General features: G+C 36.4%; 1 protein-coding gene across 9 annotated transcripts in view; it reads left to right on the top strand.

Annotated features, from left to right (window-relative positions):
• The window catches only part of PUM2 (pumilio RNA binding family member 2), a 68,749-nt gene that overhangs the window by 41,734 nt on the left and 14,576 nt on the right, over window positions 1-12,439 (top strand). For 7 of the 9 annotated variants that reach the window (XM_054279257.1, XM_054279260.1, XM_054279259.1 and 4 more), the window contains exons 11-13: window positions 3,330-3,473; window positions 4,493-4,774; window positions 9,473-9,709. In XM_054279257.1, coding sequence (XP_054135232.1) covers window positions 3,330-3,473; window positions 4,493-4,774; window positions 9,473-9,709 — 663 coding nt within the window. The remainder of the gene's footprint in view (window positions 1-3,329; window positions 3,474-4,492; window positions 4,775-9,472; window positions 9,710-12,439) is intronic. The other 2 variants (XM_054279264.1, XM_054279265.1) reach the window with 1 other exon arrangement.

The following is a 12,439-nucleotide window of genomic DNA, read 5'->3' on the forward strand; positions in this document are numbered from 1 at the left end:
AAGTTGCACTGCTGGGTGGATAAGGGCAGTACTAAGGATGAGCTGCATGAGCCAAGAGAACAGGTTTCATTTCCTCTCATTCTGTAGGTATATTCAAGGTTTGTGTGATAAGAATCAGAAAGTTTTTCAGAGTCTGTGGTTTCTGGAGACATTTAGAAATCATTTCAGCAAAACACCAAAGTTTTAAACTAGATTGTTTACTTTCACATTCCCTGCTGATACAGAGGCAGTAAGTATAGATAGAGCAGTTGAACTCTAAAATAAAAGGTGCGATTAGGAACTGATTAGGAAACAGTATGTTTTAGTTTTCTCACTGCATGGGAACACCACAGAGAACTTGAATATGAAGGCACTGAAGTAAGATTGATAATTGTTAATTTTGAGGGGAAATTGCACAGCCACAGGGAGAGATGATGATGTGATGGAAGGTAATAAAATCTGAAACAGGAAGAGAGGGAATTAGAGAAGAGAACTGCCAAGTCATCACCAAGTCATCACCTTATCTCTGATAAGAGAGAAGGCAGGGGAAGTTTCTAGATTTGTGCTCAGATTTCTGGGAGGAGGCACAATTTGTGGAATAGTGGAAAGGAAAGGAGAAGCTCTAAGTTTGTTGTGAGAGCTCTTCTTCAGTTACTTAATTTGGTCTTGGATGGTCTCTCTGAAATTTTATTTTTGGTATCAAATCAAAAAATTTTATACCTTTGAGGCTGCAGATTCACTTAGCAAGGTTTTAGCAATTTCACAAATAGCCAGTCCTATGTTGCTTTGTTGTGTTGGTTCAAAATGTATTCCAGAAATTGGAAACAGAAATGAACCCATCAGTTCTCATTCATATCTTGAACCTTCTGTGGCAGTATCTGGACGCTATTGACCTAGCTTATCATGACTTATTTTAAATGTACTGTCTGTGGGTGGATCACAAATTCATATAATGTCAGGGAAGTATCAAGAGGGCTTGGACATCTTGTAATGTAAAGAGCAAGGGCAAATTGCTTCAATTTTTTAATTTAGCAGTCATATGAGTAAATTATTTTAGAAAATCCAACATTAATTAGATAATAATGCATTAGTATTAATTTCAGTAAATTTAATTGATGCAAAGTGTAAGTTATCTCCCCTGCCCCCCTCCAGGTATTTTGCATTGGAAAATAGGCTTGTTTACATTGTGGGCTTGAAGTCATATAAAAAGCTGTATGTTAGCTTCAGATGAGTGGAAGGGTATAAACATAAAATCAGTGGGTGTTTTATGCAGTTATACTTCCAACAGTTACAGCATTATCCATAGGTTTGTGCATTTGAAGAGGGTAGGTGGGCAGAGTAAATACTGCTAAGCATTAGCCAATTCTGGGTTCTGAAAAAGTGGTTTTATAAGATACAGCAGGAACAAACAGCAGAACCAACATGTTGTTATCATGTTCAACCTGCTATGAGTAGAAGCAGAAATTATGTAGGTACTAGTAATTAACATGGCTAATGTTTGCAGGAACATGTGTTGTTATAATGAGCTTTTGTACTGTGTCACTAATCTCATATTTTGTGTAATCTGCAGAACTATAATGAAACCTTTCTTTGTCACCTTTCCCTACCTTGGGAATGTAGCAACTTTTCTTAGTAGTGGAAGGGGTAGAGCAGAGCACATTTTTGTAGGTGGAAGAGGCAGTGGCACCTCTAGCAAAGTATTTTATCTAGTTCAAGTGTAAGAACGTGTTTTGGTTGGTTTTAACTGGCCAAATTTTCAGACAAATGATGTGGAGGGCAGCTGTCTTCTTGTGCTGTTGGTGGGAAAGAGAAGGTAGATGTGCCTGGAATGCAAAGCAAGTAGTGAGCAGTGAGAACAAACAGATTTAGAATTAGAGCAGTGATGATTTTTCATAACCAGTATAATGCATTCACTTCCAGAACTGTGAATTGAACCTAAAAATCTGGATTTTCATTGCTCCTGTCCTGTTCAGTGCTGCCTGAGTCTCCTTCATATCTTGATATTATCTTATCTTAGTGTGTGAGAATTTGGACCTGTGTATCCATCTTCCCTGCAGAGCACTGCAACCACCAGGCCAGAAGGCAGATGATGTTTCCACCTCTTTTTTTGGATTGTATCTAGGCAGAGGAGATCAGAGATGTTTCAGAAATTGAGGATGAGAAAATATGACTTGGAAGGCTGCTGATTGTGGTACTCACCTTAAATCAGAGGTCCAGTTATGTTCAGGTCCATATGTATTTCAGAGAGAAATCTGCTAGACCTAGTTCTGAACATACAAGGCAACTGATGGGAACAGCTGACTTAAAATAGAATGCAAAATCTTTGTTCTTACATGTACAAAAATAGATGTGTGACTTTTGCAATCTTGTCTTTTTTCTTAATACTGTTAGTATATATTTGAACATGGGAGGAATATTGAAATTCCATTGGGTTTTATTTCATTGCTTCATAATAATACTCAACCTAACAACTAGAAATTGTTGTATTTTCAATATCAGCACCCTTTCTTAGATTGTTGTAGCTTGTCTTCCATTTTTGAGGGATTTTTATTCCAGTTCATCTACTTCACGATAAAGTGTCAAGAGCTTTAAAATTAATTCTCTTGCTCTAGTTCTGAATAAAGGGGGGTTTTTTGCTTGGCTTTCTTTTGGATCTTTTGCTTTTCTTCATTCAAATACTGTATCCTGTATTCCTTCGAACTGCTTGCTTTTCTTCTTTTTCAACTCCTCCTCCCTTTCTTCATCAATTCCAGTTCTTAACTGTCAACTGAATGAAGTGTTATGCTTGGATTACAGTCTTTTTTATTCCTGTGAAACTGGCTGGTCCAAGGTACTCCTGCACACACAGCATTCCTTTCCTAATGTGTTTTTTGCAGATGGACTTGAAGTGTGGTTAGGTAATGTGTGGAATTGCCAGACTTGCATTTAGCTTAGCCTTTTAATTGTACTCGTCTCAAGAGCTTCTCCATGCGCAGAGGAGTAGAAGAGAAAAGTATTTTAAACTGCTGAAAGAAATTGATTTGATAATGATCCAAATCTGCCAGTTGTGTTGTACCTGTACCTTCTCACTACGGTGTTAGAAACTTTAACCTTGACAGTAATTTCAACTTTAGACTACTAATTTTAGCAGTTATTTTAGTTGTAAAAAATAGCTTGAAGCATTTCTAAATCTTATTTTATCCCAGTATTTTATGATCTTTATTGCGTTTGCTTTGATGTCCAGTTGATATTCAGAGACTGTGGCGGGAATGCTGGTTTGTAGTTTGTGATTAGAATATTTCAAGGAGAGAGGAAATGCTGACTGTGTGAGCCTGTGTGTAGCACTGATCCTTGTCTCCTGTGTGGTGCAGGTTACCAGGTGCTGGCTCCCACTGCCTATTACGATCAGACTGGTGCCTTAGTCGTAGGCCCTGGAGCGAGAACTGGCCTTGGCGCACCGGTCAGATTGGTGGCCTCAACTCCTGTGCTCATCAGTTCTGCAGCAGCACAAGCAGGTAAATATTTAATCCTGCACAGAGGTTTCTTTCACTTCTCTACTGAATCTTAACAGTAATGTTGATTAATATTTGACATTGTGTTTTTCTGTGCATCTGTGAAGTTTTCTAGTTATGAGGGATATACTGTGCATGCTTGCTTTTTTATTCTGTCTTCTGTTCTTTCTCAGAGATGGGATTTTCCATTTTTAATTGGAATTTACAGTCCTCTTCTCATACATACACAGGCATGTGTCTGCAAATGTTACTTGTCAGATAGGAACATTTTCTCCTTCCTCTCCCCATGCATTATAACATGCACTTCTCATCAGTCCCCTAAATGGTGTCCTCTAGGTAGCATCATTTCATTGCTTCAGCCTGGCAGAAGATGGACTGCCCTGGAACCTTGCTATGCTTTTCTCATGAAACTTCTTTTCTCCTGAAAAATGTGGCAAGGAGAAAGCTATGTATAGAATGGAAAGCAAAAGAGGAGAATTAGTTTTATCAAAACTCTCTAGTTTCCCTCTTTTTTACCAGTTGTAAGATCTAGTATTACTTTACTGAACCATTTATTGCATTTGTGAAATTAAAATCTAGAATATTAATCCTGGATTAATTAACTTAATCTGTTCAGAAAATTAGATTTTAAGTAAATCTATCAGCTTCTTTCTCTGTGCAGAACTTGGCTTCTGACAGTAGCTGAAGATGTCTTTGAATGACTCTTAGCTGCAATTCTGCCACTGCAGTTTTGGATATAAAAAGTTCAGTAAACAATAATGTCTTACATGTTTACACTTGAAATTCCCTCAATTACATTAACAGTTCTGCAGCCTTGATTAGCCTAAAACATGTGTTGTCTTCACTCTTTTTCTTTGAGTAATTAAGATTGTATAATACTATTAAGTCTCTTAGTCCTTTAATATGTGAATTTCTGCTTGTTTTGAGAGGGCTTCAAGAAAATACAATTTAATTCTGAATAATCCATTTTCAGTCAGAAATGTTCAAGAGAGTAATTGTGATTGAAAACGTGTGTTTTACAGCTGCAGCTGCTTCAGCTGGAGGAACAGCAAACAATCTCGCAGGAGCCACGAACGGTCTATTTCGGCCACTTGGTGCCCAGCCACAGCAACAGCAACAGCAAACAAATAGTAGCCTACAATCCAATTCATTTTATGGCAGTAACTCTTTGACCAATAACTCCCAGAGCAGTTCCCTTTTTTCACATGGTCCTGGCCAACCAGGAAGCACATCTCTTGGCTTTGGAAGTAGCAGCTCTTTAGGGGCAGCTATCGGCTCTGCACTTGGTGGATTTGGCTCATCAGGTAGGTTGTTAATATAGTGAGGACATTCTGTGAAACTTTTGTGCTAAGCAAAAAAATGTATCTGTATCAGGCATCATATATATACATACATTTCTAAAAAGAATGCAAAAATAGATTATATAAGTTTAAAACAAATTAGAGGGAAAAATAAAAGAAGTTTTTAAAATTTACTTGGGTTCTGTATAGAAGATGCATTTTTGAACAATATCTTGTAGTCACAGGAATCTCCAAAATACTTTTCCATACTGATCACTGAACTGTGCCCCAGAAGTTTGTTACTGTTTCTGTAAGCTGCTTTTGTTTTCAAGAAGGTCTTCATTCTATGGTTAAAGTAACAATTGATGATAGTGAAGATATACATTCTTTTGTTTTAATAATTATATCAGAAAAATTCCTAATTTTCTTACAGCCTATGACTTTCTAAATTTGATCTAATATCAAAGTGCTTGTTTCCATAACTTTTTAAAAGTATTTATAAAACCAAAATACCTAATACCAAAGAATAGTCCTGGTTAGCTCTAGCAGGTTTAATCTTGGATACAGTTAAGCTAAATAGTTCTATGCATGTTTGGGGCCTTTAATTATTTCAACAGATACTCCTAAATACTACCAACCTGTTTATATTAAAAAAAAAAAATCATTCTGTGACATTTCTGCTCTAAAGCAGAAATTTCATATTCACAGTTTTTAAACATGCAAGGTAGGTTTGTTATATTTCAAATTCAGTTTTAGTAAAGTAAGATAAACATTTTTAAAGAAATCGCCTTTTGCTATTAATCTCAAAGTTTACAGCTTCTGAATTGCTTCTTATTACTAATATTATTTTAATGAAATCAGGGGAGCATGTTTGATCTTGCATATCTTGCAAATGGGTAGAAATTGGGGGAATTTTATGCGTTCTAACAATTCTTTGCAAAATTAAGGAAAACTAGTGCTAAAGAAAGCAACTTTTATAAAATTACAAAATGGCCTAATATATGGGGGAGAAAAAACAGAAGGAAAAGCACACCCTTCAGTGTTAAGTCATGGTAGTTGTTTGGTAACAGTGTGACTAGTGACATCAAATATGTTGCATACCAACACAGTTTTTTTCTCAGTGTTAATTTTCATAAAATAATCAGAAAAATTATTTACTTTAACACAACTAATGTTAGGAAGTCCAAAATCAGGTGTTTACACTGATCCTGTCCAGTATCTGATTTTAAAGAAGAGACCGGAAACATGCCATGTTCAATTAAAAAAAATAAATTGAGGCTATTCAGTAGTGTAGGTTTTATTAATTTTTCCTTAATTTACAGCAAGTAAATTTTATTTACAAAATAGTGCTATCCAATATTACATAATATAACTTGTCCAGAGCTATTTGTAAGGTTTCAGTGAATCCTTAGCAGCTGTGTTTCACTCTAGGGACAGTTTCATTATAGTGGTAGATAGTCATAATAAATGTATATATTTAATACCATGCAACTATTTAAGGTCTCTAGATAGAATAGATATAAGTCATAAAAGTTTTTATCCTGCATTATCTGAAGAACCTCCATAGAACACAAATTTCAGTTGTGTATCTACTTAAGAAAATCAGCATAGATTTTTCTGGCACAGGAGATTAAGCCTTTTTCTTGTAGCAAAGGTCAGTTACAGAGCTTTATCCAAAGCCCTCAGCACAGAGAGCACATGCTGAAATCTTGGAGCAGTATCCAGGGTGATTTAATTAGCATGGTAGTTTGCACAGGGAAGCAGGAACCCTATGCTTTTGCAGTTTGAGAAGTGCTGATGAAAGGTGCTATCTAAACCTGAAATATTTTTCGTCGTATTGTTAGAATAAAAGTATATTGAAAGTGCCCTTCTGCCAAGTATAAATTGTACTTGCCCTAATAGCCACTTAAAAAGTGCTTCCTGATTATTTTTTTTTTTTAGGATTCTGGCCTGTGTGTATATATGAATTGAGTTTCACAAATGAGCACTTAAACAATTGGTATTCATGCATATTGAGGCAAATTAAAAGTTTAATTTTTTATGTGCCATGGTTTCAGCTTCTTTGTAACTCCCATCAGTATGTTGAAAATGTTGAATTTCAGTTAAAATATAGCCATGAAGACTGATAGATGGCAGAACACATTTTGCCCTATGTTTTCAGTTTTTGCAGGGGGCAAAAATAGCTGCAAAAAATGTGAAGGTGAGCATGTTCTAGCTCGAATGACTGAACAAAGTAACAGCTGAAAGCAGCAAACATACCATATAAATGACTGTATGTACTCACAGTCTCTGTTCTTTTATAATAAAGTTATTCATACTCCATTTTAAAGGTTTAGGTACATGATGATAAGTCACTGCAGCTTAACAGGTAGCCAAGAATTAGATCAACTGTGGCAGCTTTCCAGATGCCGCCTTCTGGCTTGTAACAGCTGTAAAGGAATTGCATTAGATAGGGAGGGGGGAAGAGGAGTAAACCAATGCAACTTATCTTCTGTGTTTTGTGAGCTTTGCTTGTTTTGTGTGTGAAAATGCAGCTCAGCTGCTTTGTGGTAACTTGTTAAGCTGCAGTAATTTAGCTGAATAAGAAACGCTGAAAGATGGAAAAATGGCAGTCCATCATGTAGCATTGTATTAACATTGATATGGTTCACTGAGCCAGAGCCTGTAGAGCTGGTCTCAGAGCTTGAGACTTCTTTCAACTGTTGCCTTAATTTGCTCTTCTGGTTTCTTATTCTCAGTCTCCTTGCCTAGTTAGTCCAGTATCTTTTCCTTCTGGTTTCTCCTCTAGTATGTCTTCCTTCCCAGTTTCCAGGCAACATTTATCTCCTGCTTCCCTCCTAAGTATGTTTCTGTTTCTACTTGTACTGTGTGATGTTCCCATCATCAGCTTACTATTCAGTCTTTTTGCCCCACAGTCACATACACCTTCTGCAGCCTAACTTTTCTTCAGATTTGCTTTCTTCTCATCCTCAGTCCCACTGAAAGTGCTTGTCACTTTTTCTTGCAGTCTCTTTGTTGGCTCCTTTGTCTTACCTTTCTCGCTTCCTTCTGGTTTCCTTTTTTCTCTTTCCCCTCTCCCTAGTCTACTTCTTGTGTTTGGCTTTTGTCTTCCTGCCACTTGAAATAGAAAACTTCCTTTCTTCATTGCCTCATGGGCCTTTCCAACACAAGGTGGAATCTTGGACAGCAGTTTCACAGTCTGTTTTTGACATGACACACTGAAGTTCAATTGCAGGCACAACCTTAATCAACCATCTCAGACGTGCTGTGTATGGTCAGGAGTTTAAGTTTTCAGCTATGAGTCTGTAGCAGATCCGTGCTGAACTTGGGTGAACTATGATTTTGCAAAGATTTTTAGTCTAGTCTAAGAGTGTGAAAATAAAGGTCTCCTGTTGCTGGTATATTTGGTCTGAGTGCATGAGAGCATCAACTTCTCAAAGAGGTAGCTAGATTATTTTGGTAAAGATAAAGCACCTTTCTTTGCCAGTATTTCTGAAATGGCAGTGTTTAGACAAAAGTTCTATTCAAAAAATTATCCAGGCAAGTTCCTGCGATAAAAAATATTAGCCAAGTTGTTAATGTTATGAGAAAACAAATTAGTGTCTTAAAAATGGAAAGTTTCAGGCGACCTTTATATTGTTCCATGCCGCCAGCTTTAGTAGGAAAGTACTTTAAAAGGACAAAGGTGATGGAAGTAAAAATTGTGACCTTTCCTTTTTAAGTTGAAATAGTCAATAGTAGTAATCAATTTTCCAAATTCAGCTAAGAAAGATATTCGTTATTAAAATATCCATAATCTTAGTTTGATTCATGATTATAATAATGTTCAATGTTTAAAACAGGCACTCTGGTTTAATACTTCACTAGTATGCAGCAGATACTAGAATTTAACATTTCTAAAAGCTTTTTATTGTTCTCCTAATTTGTCCTAGACTGCTCATCGCCCTGCTGAACGCTGCTGTGCAGGATAACCAGTCCTTCACTAATACACTGTTATACAAAGCCTCTAGTCTAATTTGACTTTCAGAAACACTCATAGCAGTAAAATCACGTTTTTAATTTCTCACTTAACTTTCCTATCTCTGCTGTGCTTCTCATCTTCTTTCTTGGCCTATTCCCTCTTTATAGTATCTTTTCAAAACACTTCTTTGAGAGCCATAATTCTCATAGGGAATTTAAAGTAGTCATTTTTTTCCTACAGGTGAGGGGTTCACAAACAGGGAAGTTCAGAAACAGCTGAACATCAATATAAATTATTTTGTGAACCCTTAAACAACAACAAATTTCCTCTAGACTTTTTCCTGAAATGAGCATCACTGTCTGACTAATAATTTATGGTGGAAAAAAAAATTACCAAAAAATTTAGCGGCAATGTTTTTAGAATAATTTATCCAATAAAGTGACAGTGTAATCTAATCTTATAAATTCCATATTTGTCCCAAAGCCTGAAGTCAGGCATTTAAAACAGAGTACTGCAATATTACTGTGAGAAGTCTAGTGTGAAATGTTGAAAGACATGGACATTGATGAAATTATTTGCCAGTGGTATGTTTATACCCACTTAGTTTTACTTAAAAGCATGTGTGGTTATCACAGTGATTGTCTTTGTCATAACGATTGCTGTAATTATTGTGATCGCATCTGTTGTTGCCCAGCTGTAGTTGGGGATAGGTTTTATTCAGTTGACACTGTGTAATTAGGGTCTTTTTATTTCTTCTTCAGTTGGCAGTTCTGCAAGTAGTAGTGCCACAAGGAGAGATTCTCTATCTACTAGCTCTGACTTGTACAAAAGATCTAGTAGCAGCCTAGCACCCATAGGGCAGCCATTTTACAATAGTCTGGGATTTTCCTCCTCTCCAAGTCCAATAGGCATGCCTCTGCCAAGCCAAACGCCAGGACATTCACTTACGCCACCGCCATCACTTTCATCACATGGATCCTCATCCAGTTTGCATTTAGGTAAAAAAAACAAAAACAAAAACCAAAAAAACACTTTTTGTTTGTATGTGTGTATGTATTTCTATGTGTAAAATATATGTTGCATAAGAGATGTCACATTACCTTTGCTGTTAAACAGTTTTGTAATGAAGAGGGGCCATTCCTGATGGTGAAGAGCACGTTCAGATGCTCATTGATTTGACAGTGGAGGGCACTCAGCTTTTGGCAGTATCGGGCCAACAACTGATTTTTCTTCCCTTGTAGAAGCCCAGTAAGAATTATTGGTCCTTTTTCTATTATGTTTCCACAGTATGACAAGCATAGGTGCATTATTTTTGTTTCTCCTCCACTGTGTTGCCACTTTAAGGACATTGTAGATGATGTGTTTAACAGTGAAGTGACTTTCATTAGTGCCCCTTGCCATGATAAAGTAGAAAAGTGAGCAGTGCTCTCTCTCAATGTAAAATGTATTGAAAGGTGATTTTTGAATCAGTCAACCTCATGGCCCAATTACTTTGCCAGGAAGACAGTAATTTATCACCAGACTGATGGAAGGAGACAAAAAAAAAAAAATTGTCAAAGAAGTAGCAAAGGCATTGTTAGTGGTGGCTCTCTGTTATCAAATGTATTTTTTTAAGGAATGCTGAAAATAATTTCTTGAATTTTTTTTTTTTTGGCTAGTAAGAAAACATGGGAGCTCAACCTTTCTTTAAAAAAATAAAGGATCTAAAGAAACCCCACCACAATATACAGTATATTTAGAAGATAATGCCTCTAACCCGAGGTTGTCTGGTACAGTTTTTCCTTTTCTGCTGCGAATATTTGCAGTCATTTAATTTAGATGCTAAAATCATAGAGTGGAACTGGATTTAATTAAAGATTGAGTTGTCAGTTGCTCCAGTAACTGTTCAATGCACAGTTCCATGCTTGCAATAGGCAGCACAATCCCCTATACCTCTTAGTGCAAATAAAACAGGAAACAAAATTTTTAAATGCCTACCATAATACACCTTTAGTGAAAAAAAGTATGAGTAATTTGTATAGCAAAGGTAAATAATTAAAATATATTACATTTGCAGTACAGTATCCCCTTCAAGGTTAAGTGCTGAATACCCGAAATAAAACTGGGCAAGGGGATGTTTCAGCACGTTTTATTTTTTTTTACTTACCTTTTTTCCTTTTTCAGGTCTACAAAGTGCACCTTTGGGCTGAGACCAAGCATGGAAAGTTTCAGCCCAAATGGAGGCTTTTGAGAAAGTTCTGAACATCTGACAATGGGGTTATCATGGAAATCTTTTTCTTTCTTTCTTTTCAAAGTACTCTCACCATAGTTTTCATATTGCTGAAAACTATACTTAAACCAAATTTTGGAAGGCATTATCTAAAATTTAAAACATTCAAAGTTTTGTTTGTTTCACATTTGATGAATGTTAAAAGACTTTTTTTCAGTTCTGAGAAAATAGGCTGTGATCAGTACAGAGGATTGCCTCTGTCAGCAGAAATTGTTAAATACTGACTTTGACCCATTTTGAACTGTTTGGCAGTGTCAACTAAGCCTAATACCTTGTTAAAATCATGTACTAGATCAGTGTGTAACTGCCAGAATATACAGTTGTACTCTGAAAATTGACACAACCTTGTTGGCTTCCATGTGTCCTCTTCATCATCCAAATGAAGTGGACCTTGATTACTGATAAAAACTTTTTGCTATATTACAAAATCAGCCTGAAATTTGGAAATGGAGGACTTTTGGATATTTGCTTTCAGAAAAAATGCAGAAAAATACAGTAATCTTTTTTAGCCTTTCTGCCCTGTGCCATATTTTTGCACAGTTGCATGCAAAGTGTACCATGTAAGAGTTTAAGGTTATTTCTGAAGTCAATTGTCTGTCTTGTTATATTTATTCTGGTGTGTTCATCAACCACTCTTGGAAGCATGTTTTGTTCTCACATACAAAAAATAAAAAAATCAGAGGTTTCTCACCAAGTGAGAAGTTATACTTGAAATCAAACAGGGAGTGTACTTTAATAAGGGGTATGGTTACCATGTAGTCACTTTTCAGAGTAGAACAACATTGTAAGTTCATGTCTGCATGCAGTTTCCATTGGTATTCTGATAATGCCTGTCAAATGCAGCTCTCCCTCCACCTTCCAAACTTGTCCTGCCTGCTTGTATCAACAGGTTCAGTTAAGTTTAACTCTTGTTTTAAAATGGGCATCAAACTCAGTTGCTCCTGTTTCAGCCACCAGAATCTAGAGCACTACACTGGGAAAGGGTGCATGGTTTTATAACCCCTTTGTCAGACACTGCTGCAATTTGTAGCTTAAAAGAACAATTTCCCTTTTACAAGAAATTTGTGATATTTTGCTGTTTTTATCTCTTCTCACCAACTTTTATCCAACATCCTAAAGTAGGAATGTGCTAATAACTTTGTGCTAGTGTCAGTTTTCCTGTATTTGAAGAGATTTGTCCGTTGTCTGTAACTGCTTCTTTACTGTAATCAGCTGGAGCAGTAAGGTCATGAATTTGAACTACCCTTTCACTCCCAAGTACAAGGAACTGCAAGAGGAAGTGGTTTTCCATTGTCATAAAAAACCCTTTTAGATTTGTAGTCCTTACCCTGTTTGATGGTACATTGCAGCATTTTGAGAATAGAGTTCTGGTGTAGAGTAGGATTTCTAAAATCTGGGCTTTTGGAGGTAATTGTATCCTGTGTGTTGGGACCCAGTCTTGTTAGCAGTTGGGATTGCT

The sequence above is a fragment of the Melozone crissalis genome, unplaced genomic scaffold, assembly GCF_028551555.1.
Source record: "Melozone crissalis strain CALT ecotype California unplaced genomic scaffold, PUWL_Pcris_2 ptg000027l_1, whole genome shotgun sequence".
NCBI lineage: Eukaryota > Metazoa > Chordata > Aves > Passeriformes > Passerellidae > Melozone > Melozone crissalis.